The sequence below is a fragment of the Sebastes umbrosus genome, chromosome 10, assembly GCF_015220745.1.
Source record: "Sebastes umbrosus isolate fSebUmb1 chromosome 10, fSebUmb1.pri, whole genome shotgun sequence".
NCBI classification, from domain to species: domain Eukaryota; kingdom Metazoa; phylum Chordata; class Actinopteri; order Perciformes; family Sebastidae; genus Sebastes; species Sebastes umbrosus.
Genome location: NC_051278.1, coordinates 34276161 through 34303886, shown reverse-complemented (window position 1 = coordinate 34303886; position 27726 = coordinate 34276161). Strand labels below are relative to the sequence as shown.

Below are 27726 nucleotides of genomic sequence, written 5' to 3'. Positions count from 1 at the left end.
GGATTCTCTGAACACCACGGTTGTCTTTTCCTAACTCCTCCTGAGCTCTCCTTCTCATCTTTCCTTGACCTCATGACGTTTTCCACTGAGGTCACGGAAAAGTGGTTAGGAAAAGACGTTAGGACGTAATTGTTTGACTTTTCGAACGCAACCCCGGTCTAATCTGCCCAATCCAAAGAAGAAGAAGAAACCGGAAACTGTGCATCTTCTTCCTGTTTGATATCTTTTTTTTTAAAAAAAAATTGTATTTCAAAATTACAGTATACATAGTAACAGTAGATAAACCTGGTCTGCACTCGCTGAAATTGAGCCAATTGCAACGCACGACCAAGTTACACTGCGCATGTGTAATACCCCAGGATCCGGGTCCGTCCGTGTCCGCCCGTCTCCCAGCCTCCTTCCGTAGGCTTCTTTGATATAAAGCTCCTGAAGGCTCCAGGAGGAGGTCTACCGGTCCGGTCCGGTCGGTGTGTGTGCTGAGAGATGTTGGTCGCTGCGGGTAGCGGGCTGTTACTGTTCCGGTGTGTTAGACTCCTGTCTGCTCGGTATACCGTGGCTCCGTCCTCAGTCGGTGGTGTTGGATACAGAGGGAGACAGAGCAGAGCACGGAGCGGCGCGCAGCACGGTACCGGTACCGGTGCCACAGGTCAGTGGTGCTCCTCTCACCGGTATAAATAATGCTCTATGACGGTAGAGTCCAATACACACACAGGTTCCGTTCACATGATGGGACCTGAATGAAGAAGGGGGGTATCCAATCAAGTACTGGTACCGGTACCGGTACCGATATCACTGTAAGAGTAACGTTAACTGTTTCACTGCATCAGAATAATACAGCAGACGTCAGAGATTAAAGGGGACCTACACCCATGTTCAATATTCATACATGTTACTGCTCTATGGTCTCAGACAGCCATCCATCCATCCACCCACCCATCCATCCATCCACCCATCCATCCATCCATTCAAAGCGGTCATTATAGCCCAGTAAGGAGGAGTGTCCTCAGTCTTTTCTATTACAGACCCACAAACATCACAGCTAGACCACCGCTGGTGATGGAGGTTTCTCACCTAGAACTATGTCATTTACCATCATTATTAAAGCGTCTTGAGATAACTTCTGTTGTGATTTGACGCTATACAAAAATAAATTTAATTTAATTTAATTTAATTAATACTATAGATAACCATCATTATTAATAACTTTATTAACTATTAACTTATATTCTATAAGTCAGAAGAGCAGATTCAAAAAACCTTTAAATAAATAATATAATTATTCATTAATAGTATTTATTCTAGTCAATAGCCTAAACCCTGGTCCCCAGCTCCAGACCTCAGACCCCCTACCTGGGTCCCCAGCTCCAGACCTCAGACCCCCTACCTGCTAACACATCTGAACCAGCTGATGCTGTAACTACTGTTGTTGTGTTATTGATATATGTTCCTCTACTCAGGGACAATAAAGTGATGACAGCGGTGCTTATGGTAGATAGGTAGGTACGGTTGGTACGGTAGATACGGTAGGTACGGTAGATAAACACTCACATGTTCTGTTCAGTGTTAAATGAACATTTAGAAGAGAGGCAGCGACAGTCTTCTGGTGCTTCTTCAGTAACTAGCCAACGTTGATCTGGCTCTCAGTAGTGTGATGAACATGGTTTCATCATCATTAGTAAACAACCAGTTCAGACTGCTAGATGACTCGCTCTTATCGCCGATATTATGTATATGTATTATTATTATCAATACATTACATCGCCTTCGATCCCCCCCTGCCCCTCCCTGTGCCGTGCCGTGCCGTGCTGTACGTTGGCTCATCCAGCTGCATGTTTTTAAGCTGGTGTCTCGTGAGGCCCCCCTGGTACTTGTGCATTAAGGCACCATTACATTTGGGTATAACCCAGAAAACATCCCATTCATTGTCAATGGAGCAGCTCCACACTGTGTACCCTGTGACATCACCAGTCTGAGACTTACGTCTCTGGTGTCTGGTCAGAGAGAGCAACTCCTAGACCAGTTCCTAGATCAGCTCCTAGACCAGTTCCTAGACAAGTTCCTAGACCATGGAGATAACATATTGGTGGTGTTCCCCTTTAAGCAGCCTCTGTAGAATCCAGAAAATGATGCCCCTAATAATCAATCCAGCCTTAAGGTTTTATTTAAGTGTTGAAGTTTCTCTCCCTAATATGACTGGAGCCTCTGTCAGGAGAAAGGTATTATATACCGTATAGTCCAACCCTAACACTAATATCTAACCCAGGCTATATACCGTATAGACCAGCCCTAACACTAATAACTAACCCAGGCTATATACCGTATACCCTAGACCAGCCCTAACACTAATAACTAACCCATGCTATATACCGTATACCCTAGAACAGCCCTAACACTAATAACTAACCCATGCTATATACCGTATACCCTAGACCAGCCCTAACACTAATAACTAACCCATGCTATATACCGTATACCCTAGACCAGCCCTAACACTAATAACTAACCCATGCTATATACCGTATACCCTAGACCAGCCCTAACACTAATAACTAACCCATGCTATATACCGTATACCCTAGACCAGCCCTAACACTAATAACTAACCCAGGCTATATACTGTATACCCTAGACCAGCCCTAACACTAATATCTAACCCAGCCTATATACTGTATACCCTAGACCAGCCCTAACACTAATATCTAATCCAGGCTATATACTGTGTACCCTAGACCAGCCCTAACACTAATATCTAACCCAGGCTATATACCGTATACCCTAGACCAGCCCTAACACTAATATCTAACCCAGGCTACATACTGTATACCCTAGACCAGCCCTAACACTAATATCTAACCCAGGCTATATACCGTATAGACCAGCCCTAACACTAATAACTAACCCAGGCTATATACTGTATACCCTAGACCAGCCCTAACACTAATATCTAACCCAGGCTATATACCATATAGACCAGCCCTAACACTAATAACTAACCCAGGCTATATACCGTATAGACCAGCCCTAACACTAATAACTAACCCAGGCTATATACTGTATACCCTAGACCAGCCCTAACACTAATATCTAACCCAGGCTATATACCATATAGACCAGCCCTAACACTAATAACTAACCCAGGCTATATACCGTATAGACCAGCCCTAACACTAATAACTAACCCAGGCTATATACTGTATACCCTAGACCAGCCCTAACACTAATATCTAACCCAGGCTATATACCATATAGACCAGCCCTAACACTAATAACTAACCCAGGCTATATACCGTATACCCTAGACCAGCCCTAATGCTAATAACTAACCCAGGCTATATACCGTATAGACCAGCCCTAACACTAATAACTAACCCAGGCTATATACCGTATAGACCAACCCTAACACTAATAACTAACCCAGGCTATATACCGTATACCCTATACCAGCTCTAACACTAATAACTAACCCAGGCTATATACCGTATATCCTAGACCAGCTCTAACACTAATAACTAACCCAGGCTATATACCGTATACCCTAGACCAGCCCTAACACTAATAACTAACCCAGGCTATATACCGTATACCCTAGACCAGCCCTAACACTAATAACTAACCCAGGCTATATACCGTATAGACCAGCCCTAACACTAATAACTAACCCAGGCTATATACCGTATAGTCCAACCCTAACACTAATAACTAACCCAGGCTATATACCGTATAGACCAACCCTAACACTAATAACTAACCCAGGCTATATACCGTATACCCTAGACCAGCCCTAACACTAATAACTAACCCAGGCTATATACCGTATACCCTAGACCAGCCCTAACACTAATAACTAACCCAGGCTATATACCGTATACCCTAGACCAGCTCTAACACTAATAACTAACCCAGGCTATATACCGTATACCCTAGACCAGCCCTAACACTAATAACTAACCCAGGCTATATACCGTATACCCTAGACTAGCCCTAACACTAATATCTAACCCAGGCTATATACCGTATACCCTAGACCAGCTCTAACACTAATAACTAACCCAGGCTATATTCCGTATACCCTAGACCAGCCCTAACACTAATAACTAACCCAGGCTATATACCGTATAGCCTAGACCAGCTCTAACACTAATAACTAACCCAGGCTATATACCGTATACCCTAGACCAGCCCTAACACTAATAACTAACCCAGGCTATATACCGTATACCCTAGACTAGCCCTAGGCAAGGCAAGGCAAGGCAAGGCAGCTTTATTTGTATAGCACATTTCAACAACAGGGCAATTCAAAGTGCTTTACAGAAACATTCAAGAACATTGCGACAAAATGCAAAAGAACATTAAGAAATAATTAAAACAGTTATAAAAACATAAAAACATTAAAACATTAAAGATTAGAAAATAAAAACAAGCTAAAAATAAAAGCTAGGATAGAAGCTAAAATTGCATAAAACTCAAAAGAGTAAAAGTTATAGTGCAGTGTCAGAATAAAAGGCACCCGCAAACAGGAAAGTTTTAAGCTTTGTTTTAAAAGAAGTGAGAGTTGGAGCGGTCCTGCAGGTTTCTGGGAGCTTGTTCCAGATATTTGGTGCATAAAAACTGAATGCTGCTTCTGCATGTTTAGTTCTGACTCTGGGGACACTAAGCAGACCTGATCCAGATGACCTGAGAGGTCTGGATGGTTCATAACACAGCAGAAGATCAGAAATGTATTTTGGCCCTAAACCATTTAGTGCTTTGTAAACCAGCAGCAGTATTTTGAAATCAATTCTCTGAGAGACAGGCAGCCAGTGTAGAGACTTCAGAACTGGACTGATGTGATCCACTTTCTTGGTCTTAGTGAGGACTCTAGCAGCAGCGTTCTGAATCAGCTGCAGCTGTCTGATCGATTTTTTAGGAAGACCGGTAAAGACGCCGTTACAGTAGTCAAGTCGGCTGAAGATAAATGCATGTACTAGTTTTTTCCAAATCCTGCTGAGACATCAGTCCTCTAATTCTTCTTATATTCTTCAGGTGATAGAAGGCTGTCTTTGTAATTGTCTTAATATGGCTGTTAAAGCTCAGGTCTGAGTCCATGACTACACCAAGGTTTCTGGCTTGGTCTGAGCTTTTTAACATCACAGATTGTAGGTGAGCACTAACCTTTAATCTTTCTTTTTTGGCTCCAAAAACTACAACCTCAGTTTTGTCTTTGTTCAGCTGAAGAAAATTCTGGCACATCCAATTATTGACTTGTTCAATGCACTCACTCAGTGCCTGTATTGGACTGTAGTTTCCTGGTGATAGAGTTATGTAAATTTGTGTGTCGTCTGCATAGTTATGGTAATTTATTTTGTTGTTCTCAAAAATCTGACCCAGTGGGAGCATGTAGATGTTAAACAAAAGAGGCCCCAAGATGGAGCCTTGGGGAACTCCGCATGTGATTTTGTTCAGCTCAGATTTGCAATTACCTATAGACACAAAGAAGTCCCTGTCTTTTAGGTAGGATTTAAACCAGCTGAGTGCTATGCCGGAAATACCCACCCAGTTTTCCAGTTGGTCTAGTAATATATTATGGTCAACCGTGTCGAATGCAGCACTGAGATTCATTGCAGGCCCTGGAGGATAAAAGTTCAGAGGCTACTGACACAGGAGGGTTTGTTAGCCTGTCGACAGTAGCAAACAGGGCACGTGCATTGTTATTGTTTTTGGTGATGATGTCAGAGAAGAAGGACCGCCTTGCATTTTTCAGTTCTGAATTATAAATGCAAAGTCTCTCTTTATAGATGTCATAATGAACTTGTAGATTTGTTTTCCGCCACTGGCGTTCAGCTTTTCGACACTCTCTTTTTTCATTTCTTACCAACATGGTATTTCTCCATGGAGATTTTTTCTTACCAGAGACAATCTTCACCGTGGTGGGTGCAATGGTATCAATAACATTTGTCATTTTACAATTGAAATTATCTACAAGCTCATTGACAGAGGTCCAGGGGAGGGTGGGTGTGGAAGAGAAAGCCTGAACAAATTGATCACTGGTATTTTCAGTGATATACCTTTTTGTGATTACCTCTGTCTTATCATTCCTGTGCACAGGAAGAGTACTCTCAAAGAATACACATGAATGATCAGACAGAGCAACATCCATCACTACAACCTTGGAAATGTTCAGGCCCTTTGATATGATTAAGTCCAAAGTGTGTCCCCTATTGTGTGTGGGCTCTGTCACATGCTGACTCATTCCATAGTTATCAAGAACCTGACACAGTTCTTTGGCCCCTCTGTCCTGTTGGTTGTCAACATGGATGTTAAAATCACCAACAATGACTACACAGTCAAAGTCAACACAAATTACAGACAGCAGTTCAGTAAAATCATCAAAAAAGTTTGCACAGTATTTAGGTGGCCTGTAGATATTGAGAAACAAAGCTCGAGAAGAGGAGTTCAGCTGAAGAGCGACATATTCAAAAGAAGCAAAATGTCCATAAGATATCTGTTTGCATTGGAGAGAATCATTAAACAATATGGCAACTCCACCTCCTTTCTTATGCATTCTAGCTTCGCTCATAAAACTAAAGTTGGGAGGAGTTGACTCGATAAGAACAGCTGCACTGTTATTTTGGTCTAACCAAGTTTCAGTTAAAAACATAAAATCAAGCTTGTGCTCAATAATAAAATCATTGATTAAAAAACTTTTTCCTGCCAAAGACCTGACGTTTAACAGGGCTAGCTTTAATGTGCTAGAAGCATTATTATTATTTTTTGGGACATGGTTTGGCTGGCAAGGAATCAATGCTAAATTTGATAAATTAGCACAATCAGTAAAAATCTTCCTGTTTCTTTGCAGATTCACCATTCTTTTTCTACTACTTATTAGAACTGAGATAGAAGAAGCTCTCATCACACAGGGCCCCAGCTTTTCCTGGAAACAGTCACGTGTATCATTAGCCTTGAAGCCTGGACCCAGCACATATCAATCTGTGCTTGCAACATTTTGTAAAGGAACATCCTTATCAGACTGCGGAGACAGAGGCTGATTCCATTGTGGAGGGGATGGAGGTGGTAGGTGTCGTGCTTGTGGAGATAGTGCCAAAGTTGTTCGAGGTCGACCTCGTGGGGGGATCATGGGAGAGAAAATGGGTGTAGGGCGGGGAGTAAGTTTAGTTCCAGCATTGACCAGCTCCTTCATGTGGTCAGTGAACTCCAAGAGGGGGGAGGAGGGAGAAAGGGTGATAAGCGAGGATGAGGACGCCTCCTCTTGTCTCTGCTGTATCCCAGGGCTGGCTTGTGGTGGGGGGTGAAATGATTCTCCTTGAGGTCCCCTGGCACATTGTGTTGTGTCTTCCTCCAGTGGTGATTCCTCTTGTCTCGCGTCCTTGGCAGAGGGAACAGATGAATGACGCAGTAAGTAGAATAGGTTGGAGTTGAACAATTTTACTCCTGACTTGTTTAGGCAGAGTCCATCTGCCTTGAAGAGATGTCTGCGGTCCCAAAAAAAGTTAAAATTGTCAATAAAATGCACTGAGTGGGATTTGCATGCTGTTGAAAGCCATGTGTTCAGTCCCAGCAACCTGCTGAATCTCTCGACTCCTCTTCTGATTGGCGGCAGGGGTCCACTGATAAACACCTGAGCATTCACAGAGCTGACCGTGTTTAGCAGACCAGTAAAGTCCCGTTTCAGCACTTCAGACTGTTGCTTCACAACATCATTCGACCCAATGTGCAATACCACATTTTTCACATTTGGGTGTGCAGTCACAATATCCAGGATTCTTTCTGCCAGATCAGAGACCATATCTTTGGGAAAACAGAGTACTTTGATGTCTTTACTCCACATGCTTTTCACATCTTTAACAGCAGCATCACCCACAATCAGAGTTTGAGTTTGAGGCCCAGTTGTTAGCTTTCCCTGTAGCCTTTTACCTTCAGAGTTGCTTTTGGTTCTTACCCTGCTGTGTGAAGAGTTGAGATTATCCAGGGCATCAGATCGAGATCCAGGGTCCTGCAACAGTGGAGCAAATCTGTTCTCCAGTTGCAAACTTCTTTGTTGGGGAGGTTTGTTACTCATCCTTCCTTTCACAGTTGTCCACGGTTGGACCTTACTTTGTACAGGGGTTGATGAGGCACTATGCTCGGATGCTAATGCAGGCCAGCCGGTCGCATCATATATCTGAGGGTGCTGGGTTCTGCCTGTAAGTTTTCCTCCCATTTCCCAGGGACATGATTTACGCTTTGGCTTTGCACCAAGAGCGTTCCAGGGAGGACTACTAGTCGATTTATTGCCCCCTTCTTGATTCTTGGTGGTCTTGTTGGTGCTAATTAGCTTTCTATTAGCCTGTTCCAGTTCACTGTTTTGAGTCAGTGGTAGAGTGGTTTCATTCCCACAAAGTCCATTCACCTCCGCATTCACTTCGAGCCGGATAATCTTTGTTTCCAGCACTGCTATCTTCTCTAGAAGTTTGTAGTAGTCATCCGTGGAGAAGGGAGGCATCTTGCTGCTGATTAGCTTTAGCCAAGCACCTCGCTCCCGTTCACTATAGTACAGGCTTGTGCTGCTGATAGGCCACGCTCACAAAGTAAAACAGTTTTTAAAATAGTGGTAGCCTTCAGTTTCTTTCATAAATTAAACTCCCAGTGATTTGTAAGTATCCAGGACCCGTTTTCCAAAAATTTAGTAGCGAAAGATAAGCATAGCAATGATAAAAAGAAAGCAAAGCGAAGAGCAACTCAGCGAAGCGTCTGCACAGGAGGAAGAGCAGGAGAGCAATAGCCCTAACACTAATATCTAACCCAGGCTATATACCGTATACCCTAGACCAGCCCTAACACTAATAACTAACCCAGGCTATATTCCGTATACCCTAGACCAGCCCTAACACTAATAACTAACCCAGGCTGTATACCGTATACCCTAGACCAGCCCTAACACTGATAACTAACCCAGGCTATATACCGTATACCCTAGACTAGCCCTAACACTAATATCTAACCCAGGCTATATACCGTATACCCTAGACCAGCTCTAACACTAATAACTAACCCAGGCTATATTCCGTGTACCCTAGACCAGCCCTAACGCTAATAACTAACCCAGGCTATATACCGTATAGACCAACCCTAACACTAATAACTAACCCAGGCTATATACCGTATAGACCAACCCTAACACTAATAACTAACCCAGGCTATATTCCGTATACCCTAGACCAGCCCTAACACTAATAACTAACCCAGGCTATATACCGTATACCCTAGACCAGCTCTAACACTAATAACTAACCCAGGCTATATACCGTATACCCTAGACCAGCCCTAACACTAATAACTAACCCAGGCTATATACCGTATATCCTAGACCAGCTCTAACACTAATAACTAACCCAGGCTATATACTGTATACCCTAGACCAGCTCTAACGCTAATAACTAACCCAGGCTATATTCCGTATACCCTAGACCAGCCCTAACGCTAATAACTAACCCAGGCTATATACCATATACCCTAGACCAGCTCTAACACTAATAACTAACCCAGGCTATATACCGTATACCCTAGACCAGCCCTAACACTAATAACTAACCCAGGCTATATACCGTATACCCTAGACCAGCCCTAACACTAATAACTAACCCAGGCTATATACCGTATACCCTAGACCAGCCCTAACGCTAATAACTAACCCAGGCTATATACCGTATAGACCAGCCCTAACACTAATAACTAACCCAGGCTATATACCGTATAGTCCAGGGGTCACCAACCTTTTTGAAACCAAGAGCTACTTCTTGGGTACTGATTAATGCGAAGGGCTACCAGTTTGATACACACTTAAATAAATTGCCAGAAATAGCCAATTTGCTCAATTTACCTTTAACTCTATGTTATTATTAATAATTAATGATATTTATCTTTGTGAAAACACTGATCATGTTAATGATTTCTCACAACAAATATATAGAAACAGATAAATATCAATATGCAACACTTTATTTTTATATTTTCTCTAAGTGCACATGTTTTTCAAATTTTTCAAACATTTGAAAATGATCACTTCTACGACAGTCTTGTGAAATCACAATATCCCATTTTAACTAGCTAGCCACTAACATTTTTTAACAAATCATGAATTACTTTGCACCATGTTTGTACAAATAATAACTCATGTAAAATACAAAAATCAACTCTCAAATTTTTAAATAAATCATGTCACACTTTGAACTGGACACCAAATCTGTTATCTGTTTCTTTGTCAGTTAGTGGGAAGCCTGGCATTGCATGCTGTTAACCAGTGTGTTGTACTCTGGTGTGTAACTTGACACTGCAACTCTGAGTGAGTCTTGCAGATATGCATCAGTGAGGCGTGTTCTGTGTTTGTTCTTGATGAAGTTCATGTCAGAAAAGGCTGATTCACAAAGATAAGTTGAACCAAACAGGCTTGCAACCTTCATAGCTGCTGCGCATACACCACTGTACTTTTCTGTGTCAAGAAGGCACCAAAAGTTTGGTGCAGCCTGATGGGCTTTGAGGTGGAGGTCATTTTGCAGTGTTACAATTTCAATCTCCACCTGTTCAGCATCCAGGCTGAATGTTGCACTTAACTGCTCAGCAATACATGATATGTCCACGTTCATGAAAGGATTAGAAATGAACGACACACATGGCTCCAGCTGATCCAGGTCACAAAACCTGTTCTCAAACTCTTGCCCAACTCTGTTTATGACCTGAGAGTACTTTTCTGCAACTTTGTCAAAAGCCTCAGATGCAGAAGCATTGTCTTTCAGCACCATCTGCACAGAGGGAAAGTGCAGCACTTTTTTTCTCTGTAAATGCACAGAGAAAAGGTTCATCTTAGCTTTAAATGCATTTAAAGCACTTATCATATCGGCGACAGTTTTACCTTTGCCTTGCAGCTCACAGTTCAAACTGTTCAGTTTCCCAGTAATGTCCGTTAAAAATGCAAGGTCAAGTATCCACTCAGTGTCCTCCAGCAGCACGGTGTCCTCACCTCTGGACTGCATGAACTCTTTGATTTCACCCAAAAGTGACAAAAAACGTTGCAAAATTCGTCCCCTGCTGAGCCATCGGATTTCTGTGTGTAGTAGCAGGTCATCATATTCAGCTGACAGCTCCTCCAAAAGTACCTTGAATGTTCTGTGCTGTTTAGCTCTGGAGCGGATGCTGTTTATGATCTTCACGACGGGAGTCATTACGTGCTCAAAGCAGATCACTTTTGCACATAAGGCCTGCTGGTGTATGATGCAGTGGTACTGCAGAAAGTTTGGGAACTCTGGGTCAGCTTTACAGTGAGCAACGAATCCTGTGTGTCGGCCGATCATAGCAGGAGCCCCATCCGTAGTCACTGATACCAGCTTTTCCAGCGGCACCTTTTTTTCCACCAAAAACTCCTTCACTGCGTTATAAATGTCAACTCCCCTCGTAGTTGTCTTCAGGGGCAGTAGTGTCAGAAGTTCTTCTTTTGTGGAGAAATCATCAAACACCATCCGGATAAAGACCATCAGCTGAGCCGTACTGCTGCTGTCCACCGACTCGTCACACTGGATGCTGAACCACCGGCACCTCGCCAGATCACGGTCCAGCTGGTCGGCCAAGTTCCCAGACATCATCGACACTCTTCTTACCATTGTAGTTGCCCCGAGTTGAACATTGGAGAGACTGGAGAGTACATCGGTTCCATACTTCTCGTCTTCAAGCACAGTTTTAGCAATTATCATCATTGCTTCTTTGACAACCTCCCCGTCTGTAAATGCCTTCTTTTTCTTCATCAAGAATTGCGTAGCTCTAAACGAGGCTTCGGTTGCTTTTTGGGAGTTTTTAACCGGTCTAGTGAAAAAAGACTGCTGTTTGCACAAAGCTGCCTTTAACTCGCGGGCTTTTTCTGCTCGCAGTGCGCTGCCCGGTGGGTAGTTAGCATGGTAGCTTGTGTGACATGTAGTGAAATGTCTCTCCACATTGTGCCGCTTTGCTATCGCCACAGTTGCCCCGCAAATGAGACACACGCAGGATCCTTTCACAGTGGTAAAAAAAAACTCTACCTCCCATTCGTCGTGAAAATTATATGTTTTCTTTCTTTTTTCTGCCATTTTTTGGGGTAACTCTTCTCCTCATTTTCGTTGCGTCTGCTAGCTTGTTTGTATGAGCGCAACAAACGCTACGTTTTGGTCATGCGCACAATACTGACCTTTGAACTATACTAGGTCAGAGTTCATTTATATTAAACACAAAAAACATTTTAAATTTTAAGTGTTTTTATATATATATATGTTGTCATTTGTAAGTTACATGCAAGTCTGATTTAAACAACAATAGCAAAAAAATAAAATAAATAAAATTTAAAAAAAATAGAGGCAGCTCACTGGTAAGTGCTGCTATTTGAGCTATTTTTAGAACAGGCCAGCGCGCGACTCATCTAGTCCTTACGGGCGACCTGTTGCCCGCGGGCACCGCGTTGGTGACCCCTGGTATAGTCCAACCCTAACACTAATAACTAACCCAGGCTATATACCGTATACCCTAGACCAGCCCTAACGCTAATAACTAACCCAGGCTATATACCGTATAGACCAGCCCTAACACTAATAACTAACCCAGGCTATATACCGTATAGTCCAACCCTAACACTAATAACTAACCCAGGCTATATACCGTATAGACCAACCCTAACACTAATAACTAACCCAGGCTATATTCCGTATACCCTAGACCAGCCCTAACACTAATAACTAACCCAGGCTATATACCGTATACCCTAGACCAGCTCTAACACTAATAACTAACCCAGGCTATATACCGTATACCCTAGACCAGCCCTAACGCTAATAACTAACCCAGGCTATATACCGTATAGACCAGCCCTAACACTAATAACTAACCCAGGCTATATACCGTATAGTCCAACCGTAACACTAATAACTAACCCAGGCTATATACCGTATAGACCAACCCTAACACTAATAACTAACCCAGGCTATATACCATATACCCTAGACCAGCTCTAACACTAATAACTAACCCAGGCTATATACCGTATACCCTAGACCAGCCCTAACACTAATAACTAACCCAGGCTATATACCGTATACCCTAGACCAGCCCTAACACTAATAACTAACCCAGGCTATATACCGTATACCCTAGACCAGCCCTAACGCTAATAACTAACCCAGGCTATATACCGTATAGACCAGCCCTAACACTAATAACTAACCCAGGCTATATACCGTATAGTCCAACCGTAACACTAATAACTAACCCAGGCTATATACCGTATAGACCAACCCTAACACTAATAACTAACCCAGGCTATATCCCGTATACCCTAGACCAGCCCTAACACTAATAACTAACCCAGGCTATATACCGTATACCCTAGACCAGCTCTAACACTAATAACTAACCCAGGCTATATACCGTATACCCTAGACCAGCCCTAACACTAATAACTAACCCAGGCTATATACCGTATACCCTAGACCAGCCCTAACACTAATAACTAACCCAGGCTATATACTGTATACCCTAGACCAGCTCTAACACTAATAACTAACCCAGGCTGTATACCGTATACCCTAGACCAGCTCTAACACTAATAACTAACCCAGGCTGTATACCGTATACCAGCTCTAACACTAATAACTAACCCAGGCTGTATACCGTATACCCTAGACCAGCTCTAACACTAATAACTAACCCAGGCTGTATACCGTATACCCTAGACCAGCCCTAACATTAATAACTAACCCAGGCAGGGACATACTGCTGCTAACAAGGAGATGAGATGAGCCCTGGCCTCTACAGCCTGGATTACACTTCTAATCAGACATTAGTTTGACTAACTGATCTAGGTACAGGACAGTCTGTCAGTATTATGCTCGTCATTGATGAGATGACAGTGACGTTAGAGTGCAGGCTTTAGCTTTGGGTTTTTTATATTCATATTGGGAGAAGAATAAGGACAACAACTTGTACACAGTTCATCAGATTGTAGATGGAAACACTCATATTAAACCTCACAGTCACTGTTTCATATATATATATATATATACATGTATATATATACATGTATATATATATATATAAACAACCACCTATCACCAGAACAGTTCTGTCCTATACTTACACACTGTACTAACATATTTCTGTAGCCTGCTGACCTTAGAGAGGTCAGCACTGGGGGTTGTGGGAAATGAAGTCTTGTCTCACTATGTTATCTTTCTTCCAAGGGAAGCTGGTGCGGAATGGGATGGATAAGAAAGCAGCGGTGAGTCTCCACCGTAGGATGTGTAATCTGAGATCTATTTTTCCCTGCATTCATTCCTCACAGTACAGTACAGTACAGTACAGTGCAGTGCAGTGCAGTACAGTACAATACAATACAGTATAGTACAATACAGTACAGTACAGTGCAGTACAGTACAGTACAATACAGTATAGTACAGTACAGTACAGTACAGTGCAGTGCAGTGCAGTACAATACAGTATAGTACAATACAGTACAATACAGTGCAGTGCAGTGCAGTACAGTACAGTACAGTACAGTACAGTACAGTGCAGTACAGTACAGTACAGTACAATACAGTATAGTACAATACAGTACAGTACAATACAGTACAGTGCAGTGCAGTGCAGTACAGTACAGTACAATACAGTATAGTACAATACAGTACAGTACAGTGCAGTGCAGTACAATACAGTACAGTACAGTACAGTAAAATACAGTACAGTACAGTACAGTACAGTACAATACAGTACAGTACGGTACGGTACAGTACAAGATACCGTACAGTACAGGATACAGTATATCTACACTAATAATGTTGGCTGCGGTTTCTAGTTTATGGAGTCAGATCAGTCTTAATATTCATGAATGCACACAGAAGGATTCACAAATGTATTTAGTGATTTATATATAAATGACTCTCCACAAAAATACTTGTCAATGCACACAAAAATAGTTATCGTTGCATATAAGTGTAAAACAAAATCCACATATAAAAACATAAGGTTCACTAATATATTCCTGATGCTCACACAAATGTCTTTTTTAAATAAATGGAATAGAAATCTACAGATATATGTATTATATTTATATACAGACTGTTGAACCTGCATTTACAAACTTGTCATGTGTGAACTTCACTGTGTTCATCTGTGTGGGTTTTATGTGACTCCTCTGATGTGCTCCGATCCACAAACGCATTTTTATTATCTGTAGCCAATCAGATGTCTTCCTCCTTATCAGCCAATCACATGAGCGTGTCCCCACGAGGATGTGATTTACATCATGCACAGAGTGAACATGGAAACTACCGTTAGTCAGACAGCTACATGGATGTATCCAGAGAACAGAGAGCTTTAGTGAAGAGGTCCAAACGTTGGACTTGTGCAGCCAGTTAAGAGTTGAAACAATCAGACGTGGGGAGATACGTCTGGAGAGATGAACTAAATGATCCAAACATGAGATACAGCAACTGGACTGAAGGTTTCATCCACCATGTTGAAGGAGAGACCACCAACACCCGGCGTGTTGCTATTTGACATTAGTTAAGTTAAGGGTAACTTCTTCCATGTATAAATCATTGCGGGTCGGTGTCCCATGCGTGCTCTCTTGTGGCTACGCTGTTCAGACTCAGACTCCAACATAAACTACACGGAAGCACCAAAACTGCAAAGTTCTATCTAGTGAAGCCCATCTGTTAAACAGTGTTGACTCTTCCTGCGTCAGCCTCCAGACCGCAGTCAGAGGACAACGGAGAGACCGTGCTGTGCTCTGCTCCTCTGCCTGCCTTCACTCACACACCATGCTCGTTCTCACGTGCATGCATGCACACTCAACACTACAGAAGAGTTAGTTTAGCTCTGAGAATATCTAGTGAATGTACAGTGGACGTTTGTGCAGAAATAACTGCTGCAGCTCCTCCAGACCAACAGAGGTTTCCCGTGTCTTGTGAAGTGACGGGGCTCCGCAGAGAGAAACGTTATCGTCTCCGACCAAAACTCCGGCGTCTCCCCTGTTCCCTCCGGCCGCGGTCGGGAGGCTGAGGCAGGAAAAGCCAACACTAGGATCAGCATTGATTCATGGAGAGACCTTCGTCTGGTCAGCTAACATTACTGCCAAGCAGCTGAAATATAGAGTGATATTGTGGTTTAGCTGACGTGTGTCGCTTCATTGTTATGATCGATGCTCGTTCATGTCTATGTAGAACGAGCACAAGCAACAGGACGCTGATTTTCGTTGACTTAACGATAACAGGTGTCGCTGTTAACAAGACATTTATGATTCTTACATAGAGTCCCTTTAAGATGGCAAGAAGCTAACTTGCTAGCTAAAGCTGCCATGAGGAATCAATGCCTTGGCTTGCAGTGTCAATGTTACAAGTGTCGAGTAGATCGGACTCCTTACTAGTGTGGTTTTTAATTGTTACCTATTTTACAGTGTTTAAAGACTAATCATCATGATGCTTCACATATACAAGCTCATACCTCATATCATAATGTAGTAGTAATGTTAACCTCTGTCTGTCTCTCACTGTTTTCAGATCTGCATTGAGGGGAACATCGCCAGCGGGAAGACTACATGTCTGAAGTATTTCAGCAAAACCAGCAATATAGAGGTACAACAATATACAATATAGAGGTACAACAATACAACAATATACAATATAGATGAACAACAATATACAACATAGAGGTACAACAATATACAATATAGAGGTACAACAATATACAATATAGAGGTACAACAATATACAATATAGAGTTACAACAATATACAATATAGAGGTAAAACAATATACAACATAGAGGTACAACAATATACAATATAGAGGTACAACAATATACAATATAGAGGTACAACAATATACAATATAGAGGTACAACAATACAACAATATAGAGGTAAAACAATACAACAATATACAACATAGAGGTACAACAATATACAATATAGAGGTACAACAATATACAATATAGAGGTACAACAATACAACAATATAGAGTTACAACAATATAGATGAACAACAATATACAATATAGAGGTACAACAATACAACAATAGAGATACAACAATATAAAATATAAAGGTACAACAATACAACAATATAAAGGTACAACAATATACAATATAGAGATACAACAATATAAAATAAAGAGGTACAACAATACAACAATGTACAATATAGAGATACAACAATATAACAATATACAATATAGAGATACAACAATATAAAATATAGAGGTACAACAATACAACAATATAGAGGTACAACAATACAACAATGTACAATATAGAGATACAACAATATAAAATAAAGAGGTACAACAATACAACAATGTACAATATAGAGGTACAACAATATACAATATAGATGAACAACAATATACAACATAGAGGTACAACAATATACAATATAGAGGTACAACAATACAACAATATAGAGGTACAACAATACAACAATGTACAATATAGAGATACAACAATATAAAATATAGAGGTACAACAATATACAATATAGAGCTACGACAATACAACAATGTACAATATAGAGGTACAATAATATATAATATAGAGATACAACAATATACAATATAGAGGTACAACAATATACAATATAGAGGTACAACAATATACAATATAGAGGTACAACAATATACAATATAGATGAACAACAATATACAACATAGAGGTACGACAATACAACAATATACAATATCTATATTCTATCTATATTATAGAGGTACAACAATATACAATATAGAGGTACAACAATATACAATATAGAGGTAAAACAATACACAATATAGATGAACAACAATATACAACATAGAGGTACGACAATACAACAATATATACTGGAAAAACAAAGTTCGGAAACTTGTGTTTGGTTGATTATTTCTCTGTTATTACAATGCTAATGGTCATTGTATTTTACATCGTTGGAAAGCCTGTTTATTTACCTTCGCAATGATGTCCAACTTGTAAGGATCATGCATTTGTGGGATGAGCAGCACAGCTGATTATGTGGGGAGCGCCCAAGAAAAATTTGCCAAAATGCTCTGCCAAGGGTAAACAGTGTATTCTCATACGGCTACCAGGAAGCCTGCTATGACTGCCCTTCACTGTCAGGCCCGTTTGCGCTGGTGTCGACAACACAGACAATGGAACCTGAACATGTGTGGTTATGTCATGTTCAGTGATGAGTCCAGGTTCTGTCTGTGAAAGTTGGATGGCAGGGTCAAAGTATGTAGACGACGTGGAGAACGCTATGCTGATTGTTGCACCGATCGAGTAAGAGCTTTTAGTGGGGGCAGTGTCATGGTGTGGGGCGGCATCTCCCTCACTGGCAAAACAAGGCTTTTCATCATTAAAGGCCATCTCAATGCAGGGAGATATCGGGATGAGATTCTGCAGCCAGTGGCGATCCCATATCTCCACAATATGGCACCTACCTTCATCCTCCAAGAAACAACGCTCACCCCCACAGAGCCAGGGTTATCACAGACTACCTCCACAATGTGGGAGTAGAGAGAATGGAACGGCCTGCCAAGAGTCCAGACCTCAACCCAATTCAACACTTGTGGGATCAGCTTGGGCGTGCTGTACGTGTTAGAGTGACCAACACAACCTCGTTGGCTGACCTGCAACGAATCCTGGTTGAAGAATGGAACGCCATCCCACAGCAACGTGTGACCAGGTTGGTGACCAGCATGAGGAGGAGGTGCCAGGCTGTTGTGGCTGCGTATGGATCTTCCACCGCTACTGAGGCTCCTGTCGGTGTATTTAATGAATAAAGTGTAAAATTACCCATATGTCTTGTTTGTTCCTTGTTACTGATAGAGAGTTCAATCATCCAATCCACCAAACAACTCAAAACAAGAGTCGATATCAACAGGAGAATACACTGTTTACCATTGACGGAGCATTTTGGCAAATTTTTCTTGGGCGCTACCCACATAATCAGCTGTGCTGCTCATCCCACAAATGCATGATCCTTACAAGTTGGACATCATTGCAAAGGTAAATAAACAGGCTTTCCAACCATGTAAAATACAATGCCAATTAGCATTGTAACAACAGAGAAATAATCCACCAAACACAAGTTTCCGAACTTTGTTTTTCCAGTTTATATATTCTATCTATATTATAGAGGTACAACAATATACAATATAGAGATACAACAATATACAATATAGAGATACAACAATATACAATATAGAGGTACAACAATATACAATTTAGAGATACAACAATATACAACATAGAGGTACAACAATATAAAATATAGATGAACGACAATATACAACATAGAGGTACAACAATATACAATATATATATTATTTCTCTATTATAGAGGTATAACAATACACAACATAGAGGTACAACAATATACAATATAGAGATACAACAATACAACATAGAGGTACAACAATATACAATATAGATGAACAACAATATACAATATAGAGGTACAACAATACAACAATTTATAATATAGAGATAGAACAATACAACAATATAGAGTACAACAATACAACAGTGTACAATATAGAGATACAACAATATAGATGTACAACAATATAGAGCTACAACAATACAACAATGTACAATATAGAGGTACGACAATATACAATATAGAGGTACAACGATATACAATATAGAGTTACAACAATATACAATATAGAGGTACAACAATATACAATATAGATGAACAACAATATACAACATAGAGGTACGACAATACAACAATATACAATATAAAGGTACGACAATATACAATTTAGAGGTACAACAATATACAATATAGAGGTAAAACAATATACAATATAGAGGTACGACAATACAACAATATACAATATAGAGGTACGACAATATACAATATACAATTTAGAGGTACAACAATACAACAATATTCAATATAGAGATATAACAATATACAATATAGAGGTACAACAATATACAATATAGAGGTACAACAATACAATAATATACAATATAGAGGTACAACAATATACAATACAGAGGTACGACAATACAACAATATACAATATATTCTATCTATATTATAGAGATACAACAATATACAATATAGAGGTACAACAATATACAATATAGAGGTACAACAATATACAATATAGAGGTATAACAATATACAATATAGTGATACAACAATACAACAATATACAATATAGAGATAGAACAATACAATCAATATACAATATAGAGATACAACAATACAACAATATACAATATACAGCAAGTTGTGCTTAGTGTTGATTTGTGTGTACATGCTCCCACCAGGAAGTTTCACATTCTGGTGAAAATGAAATGATAAAATTCAGCATTTCATCACAGCATTGTTCCAGTTGAGTCATGATTGGACAACCCCAGACATTCTTGTCTCTTCTTTTGTCCCAGGTCCTCACAGAACCGGTATCTAAATGGAGAGATGTCCGTGGACACAACCCTCTGGTATTGTACCTGACTGTTTTCTTATCATTTTGTCATCATATTCATCGTCAGATTGCAGGACAGGTTGTGGGAGCTTTAGAACAGGACTTTTAAAATCCAGCTTTTAATTAAACAAAAGTAAAGACGTTAAGACGTGAAGACCTACTGGAGTAGAGTGGGAGACAAACTACCTACCTGGTTGGTTAGCAGGAGAGGAAAGAGATAACCTGTATTCTTACCCTTTTGTGAACTGATCTTTCATTTTCATGGCAATCTACCTAGTTGATTTGGATATGTCCTGTGTGTCTTACTCTATGTACCAGTGAATTTTAGCTTTGGTGGAACTATGTTCAGAAATTTCACCAAAAAATATCAGGATCCATCCTCTGGGGACCGTGATTATCCAATTCAACCTGGTGGGAATGCGTTCAGCAGTTTATCCAGTGGTTTATCCAGTGGTTTATCCAATGGTTTATCCAGCGGTTTATCCAGCGGTATATCCAGCGGTCTGTCCAGCGGTCTGTCCAGCGGTTTGTCCAGCGGTTTATCCAGCGGTTTGTCCAGCGGTTTGTCCAGCGGTTTGTCCAGCGGTTTGTCCAGCGGTGAATTGATTTTCTGTCCGTCTGCTACTTGTTTGTGTCCCTGCAGGCTCTGATGTACCAGGATCCAGAGCGCTGGGGCATCACACTGCAGACGTATGTTCAACTCACCATGCTGGATAGACACCTGTCAGCCGTGGTAAGGGAAACACCCCTGTCTTGTTGTATACTAGTTAATATACATCTACGCTGTGTCAACCTGCAGTGACAGACACATTGGAAGCTGTGGACTGGTGATGTAAACATATTACCTCATCAGGAGATCACCTGTATGTACTGAAGGTTTCTGGTTGGTTCCAGGCAGCTCCTGTCAGGATGATGGAGAGGTCCATCTTCAGTGCCAAGTACATCTTTGTGGAGAATCTCTTCAGAAGGTACCTGGATCAGACCTGGATCAGACCTGGATCAGACCTACGTCAGACCTGGATCGGACCTAGATCAGACCTAGAGACTAGATGAATCATTTCAGCTTCACTCTGTGGTTTCAAGCTCTTTGTGTACATTTAGTAGCTGTTGGAGCTGCAATGTTCACTGTCAGGATGAGGAAGCATCACAGAGTTAGGAGCCAATATGGATCAAATCCTTTACTCATTTTATATGACATTTCATTGAACCTCAGTAGAGACACAGTTTATGGATAAAACAAGCAGGCAGAATTATGTTATATTCAGTGAATATAACACTGGACAAAATGAAGGTACTAGCACTGGCCCAAATGACCTGGTACAGTGTCTAAAGATTTGACTTGGATGGTTTATATTTCCTACTGACACGGTCAATGCTGATGTCCTGTTGGTTGATTTTGTTTTTGTTGTTTTGTGTGTTCAGCGGTAAAATGCCAGAGGTGGACTACGCTGTTCTCAGCGAGTGGTTTGACTGGATCACAACTAACATTTCCATTCCTGTAGATCTGATCGGTGAGAATACACAATGTGCATTTAATAAAGATTAATTAAATGACAGATACTCATAGAAACACAGAGATTACATTTAACATTATAATATGAACAGTGAGAGGACACTGTCATGTTTTTAATGATGAGTATTGATATCCAGAGTGTGGTGGGGTTTTCATACTTTGCTCTGAGAAATGTAGACCAGGTTTGTCTGGTTGACATATCACCCTCTGTCCTCTGTCAAAGATTACAGCTTTAAAACACCACTTACACTCTGACATGAAACTATGAATTATGAGTTTATTCTACTGTAGGCGTGATGACGGATTGGCAATGTCTGTGAAGAAATGATGAGTGCTGATAAGCATCCTGTCTAAAAAGAACTAGATCTCCAACAGCTCTGAATGCTAACAGGTAACATGTGATAGAGAACATTAGAGTTGCAGGTTCACTCAGGTTGGTGAATCAAACTGGTGACACCAAGTGTCTGCATATTCAAGCAAACTTTGCAATTCACCTTTTTTTAGCAACCAGAACATAAATCCGTTACAAGAAGCATGTCCAGAACAATATCCAGATGTTCAGAATAAATAAGTTTACAGTGTTCAGATTGACTGAATCTATTGTCCTTGAGTATATTCCAGTGACAGATATTTCAAACCGTTTTTTTTTTAGCACTTTCAGCCATCCCCCATCAGTACCACAGAATCAGCCATCCCCCATCAGTACCACAGAATCAGCCATCCCCCATCAGTACCACAGAATCAGCCATCCCCCATCAAGTACCACAGAATCAGCCATCCCCCATCAAGTACCACAGAATCAGCTATCCCCCATCAAGTACCACAGAATCAGCTATCCCATCATTTAGTCATGAAAGCACGATGAACTCCATGTCTCATGTTCTCTGACTTTTTCCTCTGGCTCCAGTCTACCTGCAGACGTCTCCTCAGACCTGCCATGAGAGGTTGAAGCAGAGATGCAGAGAGGAGGAGAAGGTCATTCCATTGGTGAGGACGTACATTCAGACGTATGGTTTCGCCTCACAGAACGGACCAACTGTCAACCAGCTTAAAGGGAAGTGATGAATGGGTTTTTAGAGAGTCTGCCATCTGTCCACCAGGAGTATCTGGAGTCCATCCACCAGCTGTATGAGGACTGGCTCATCCATCAGACCTCCTCCCCTCTTCCTGCTCCGGTTCTGGTGAGACACCTCACCGCTCTGTGTAAATACTGTACATACTGTACATACAGACGGATCACATGGAGCTGTGACTTTATCCCTCCTGTCACGCAGGTGATCCCTGCTGACCATGACCTCCAGAAGATGCTGCACCAGTATGAAGAAAACCGTGACAAGATCCTCACAGCTGGCTATCTCTGATACACACACACACACACACACACACACACACACACACAGAGAGAGAGAGCTCTAAGATTTGGATTTTAATTTTTAGAAATTTGACATCTGGTTTCTCTACACAGGACATCTTTGTACCCAACTACAGTTCATAAGGACTAATGCTCATATTGAATAGCTTCTAATTACCAGAGATGTCTATTAGAAGCCTTCTCACCTGGAGAGAGTGGAAACACTTCAGAAATAGAACTATTGGTGCCTTCAGATGGGGTGGTGTTTACCGTGGTTACAAGTTGGACCCATATGAACGCCCTCTCATGTTGTATTCACGACCTCGGAGGTGGAAAATTTCTGAAATTTCCAGGTTCACGACTTGTGACGTGTTTATTTAATGTTGACAGAAATGGAGGAAGTTATTTTTTTGGTGCATAATAAGTTAATATATTGTAATTTTAGTCGTATATTGTTTTTCTTCGTAATTTATAATATGTAAGAGGAGAATATTGATATTCTCAACGGCCTCATCTTCTTCTTCTGTTATTAGACCTCTGCATTTACTGCATTATGTTAGCCACTTGCTAGCTTGCTAACTTGTTAGCCTCTGTGGAGTCCAGATGCCGACAGTAACGTTAATATTGGCGTTGCTTAGCAGCGGCGTTCTCACCACTTAACCACTTGAACGCCACGCATATCGTGTTACACAACTTCCCATGTTGTAAAGACGAGCTCACGTGTTTTAACTCCAGACCAGGTCAGAGCTCCTCAAACTGAGGCTGAACTCATTCATTCTTCATGTGTGCACTTATTTATTAGTTTGCTTCTTATTTCCACCGTTTAATATGATGTGATGAACTTGAAGTTTATCCTCCGAACTTCCACCGTTGCTGCCAGCCAGTTTATTGTCTGTGATGAGTCCGATCATCACCAGGGGACCTCCGGTAGGCTACATACCGGTACGTCAGGAACCACCACCATTCCACCTGCCTACAGATAATACTGAATATTCATATAATATAATGTGTATATGCATTGTAAATATATGTGTTGGACATGATGAAGACCATGTAGGCTCCTTTTAATGAAGGAACCTTTGTTCTTTGTTTTACATATTTTGACATATAATAAGTATATTGTGATTATAATCATATTCTGCTCTATTGTGTTGGTCTGATGTGTTAGTTGAGGGAGTTGGTATAAAGGAATCAAATATCAGATGTTTTTGTGGCACATGATTACTGATCATTAATGTAACCTGACAAACACTCAATAGAAATACAAACTGCTCTGAACCACCTTCAGGACCTGATATCAAAATAGGTTTTAGTTTGATGTCTTCTATTATCTGGTCAGCAGACAGGATCATTTATTTCTCTGATGTATGACGAGTATGAGGAGGGGCCCTGTGTCAGACCGTAGTTATTTTATATTAATAAAGAAAGTGGTCGTCAATCAAAGAACCACAAACTCATTTACATCCAGAACACCTAGGAGCAGGTGGTATTAGTATTCCAGCTGGTTGTTGGTGTATATTAAAGCTAATAATAGCAGCACCTTCTGCTTCTGTTATTATACAGGTTATTATACCAAAACTTGCTCATTCAATTAAAACTACTTCCTGTTCCTGCTGGACATGAAGAGATACAGTATATACCCTCTCCCACAGATAGCATTCACAATACTACACACTAAACAGAACTAACACTAATTATTTATATAACAGGACATCTTTTTTCTGTTTTCTGTTTCCTGTTTCCTGTTTTCTGTTTTCTTCAGGCGCATCATTTTATTATCATTACAGATACATTTTGATCAGCTAGGTATGCAGCGTGCCACTGTCAGACTAGGTAACATACTCAATGTTAAAGGATCAGGACTGGAACATCTACCAATGAACTCCCTCTGACTACATTAATACACTAATACATGTATTCATTAGGTTCGATTAGATGCTTCTGTTCAACATGAGGGACAATCCAAGAAGATCAGCAAGATAAAGAATTTATAGATACAACAAATAAATTCATAAAAGACGAATGGTGAATAATGAATAATGTGACAGCAGATCCTTTGATTATATGAGATGCTTTTAAATGCACCTTAAGGGGACACTGCATTCAATACAGCTCCAGAAAAATTCAAAATCGTTTGGAGAAAGAAAAAACATTGATAGCTGAGATAGAAGATTTTAACAGAACGGGTAGACAATAATACAAATGTATCACAAGCTCTACTGGACAATCTTGGGCACAAGGAAAGAGAGTTAGAAAGACTATATGCAGAGAAAGCCAACGTATCATATTTGAGAAATAGAATAGAATGGATAGAAAATCGGGAAAGATCAACCGAATATTTTTTTAAATCTGCAGCATAAAAACACTAAGTAAAATGTTTGTACTCATTTCAGAGCCCACCAGAGATTTATTGCATTAAAATATTAGCCCAATTCTCAAGACAATAATAGAGAGAAAAAGAATCTTGTGAGGGACTTATTACGCTGGAGGAATTACATCAAGCTATTAACTCCTTTGAAAAAGGTAAAGTCCAGGAGCCGATGGCATCCCTGTAGACTTTTATCAAACCCTTCTATGAGTCTGTTAAAACACCTTTGTCTGAACACCTTCAACTGGTCATATAGCAAAAAAAACAACTTACAGAAACTCAACAGGAAGGTTTAATCTCACTATTATTTAAAACAAGATTCAGGTGGAAGATATAAAGATCCCACTACTCTAAAGAATTGGAGACCAATCACACTACAATGTAACGATGCTAAAATATTAGCCAAATGTCTTCCAAATAGATTAAAACTAGTACTGCCCAATGTTATTCATCCAGATCAGTGTGGCTTCTTACAGGGTTGATCTATCAGTGACAGTATTAGACAAATAATCGAAATAATTGAATGTTATGACTTAACAAAAACCCCTGCTTTAAATTTTTTTGCAGACTTTGAGAAAGCTTTTGATAAAGTACGTTTAGATTTCATCTATAAATGTTTAGAATATTTTAACTTTGGAGACTCTTTAATTAGTTGGATAAAAGTAATGTATAGTAATCCAAAGTGTAAAATAATAAACAATGGGTTTTTTTCTGAAACAATTAAGCAATATAGAGGATTGAAACATGGATGTCCGCTGTCTGCGTATCTATTTATTATAGCTATAGAAATCTTAGCCCAAAAAGTAAGAATGAATAACAACATAGAAAGGTTTGAGAATAAATAGTTCAGAATCAAAAATCTCAATGTATGCGGACGATGTAAACTTTCAAATTCAACCAAATGTCGCATCATTTACTGCATTAGTTGAAGAGCTGAATAACTTCTCAGTAAATTTACAGACTAAAACCTAACTATGATAAATGTACTGTGCTGCGAATTGGATCTCTGAAAGGTAAGAATTTTAACATCTATAGTAATCTGCCACTAAAATGGTCAGATGGCCCAATAGATGTCCTTGGTATACATATCCCTAAAGACATGGAACTTATCACAAAGGAAAACTTTGATAGAAAGCTACATACAGTCGACAGAAAATTAAAAGTTTGGGGAATGACTAACTTAACTTTATATGGAAAATAACAGTGATAAATTCCCTAGTGATTCCTCAGTTTATCTATATCCTCATGTCATTACCTTCCCCAGGAGAGGAGCTGTTTAAAAAAATATGAACAAAATGTGTTACATTTTCTATGGGTGGGAAGCCTGACAAAATTGAAAGACCTTATCTGCACAATAAAACACGGTGGACTTGATGAACTTTAAGGCACTCAACTTTGCATTAAAAGCATCCCTTTTACCAAATGTATCATAAATCCACAATGGTTTTCAGCAAAATGATTGAGGTCTGCTCATCTTCTTGTTCCTCAAAGAACTCTATCCTTACCTCCAGTTAACTGCTTTCAGTTCACTATATAAAAGAGAAAGTCATTTCCATACTTATCAGGCTTTTTGGAAGAGGCCATAGTCAGTTGGTTCAATACCAATATCATCAACCAGAGTTAAGTTATGAAATCCAGAGCCAAGTGGTTGTGTATAATAGAAATATTTGATTAATGATCACCCTATCTTTATTGAATCAATGTTTGAAAAAGGAATATTATATATTATATATAATATAATATAATATTATTTATAAATGACCTCTTGACTAGTGGAGGCGAAATCATGTCCTTATGATGAACTTAAAATAGAATACGGTAATGGTGTGACCTTTTTACATATAATCAACTCTGTGCAGCTATACCTCACATCAAGGAAGCCTATCATTATGTACAAAACAAATGGCATGTTGCCCCTACATTAAGGACACAACATGATGAATAAGAGGAAAATAAACAAGAAAAATATATCAGTTATACATGCATCTAAAAACATGTCTGCTGCACCAGTAGCTATCCAGTCAAATGGGAGGAT

The 27726-nt window shown here is 40.2% G+C and overlaps 1 protein-coding gene across 3 annotated transcripts; it reads left to right on the top strand.

Moving 5' to 3' along the window:
* Nucleotides 1-24524, top strand: LOC119495223 (thymidine kinase 2, mitochondrial-like). Of its 3 annotated transcripts, none has more exons than XM_037781508.1 (10): nucleotides 1-646; nucleotides 14229-14266; nucleotides 16545-16619; nucleotides 20422-20475; nucleotides 21103-21192; nucleotides 21354-21427; nucleotides 21882-21970; nucleotides 22880-22959; nucleotides 23073-23153; nucleotides 23247-24524. In XM_037781508.1, the coding sequence occupies exons 1-10, from the start codon at nucleotides 484-486 to the stop codon at nucleotides 23331-23333; spliced, it is 831 nt and encodes a 276-aa protein (XP_037637436.1). In that variant the 5' UTR covers nucleotides 1-483; the 3' UTR covers nucleotides 23334-24524. The 3 variants fall into 3 exon arrangements, with proteins under 3 accessions (XP_037637436.1, XP_037637439.1, XP_037637437.1); XM_037781511.1 differs by having other exon boundaries at nucleotides 432-646; nucleotides 14234-14266; XM_037781509.1 differs by lacking the exons at nucleotides 1-646; nucleotides 14229-14266; nucleotides 16545-16619 and adding an exon at nucleotides 19221-19224.
* Nucleotides 24525-27726: the final 3202 nt, after the last annotated feature.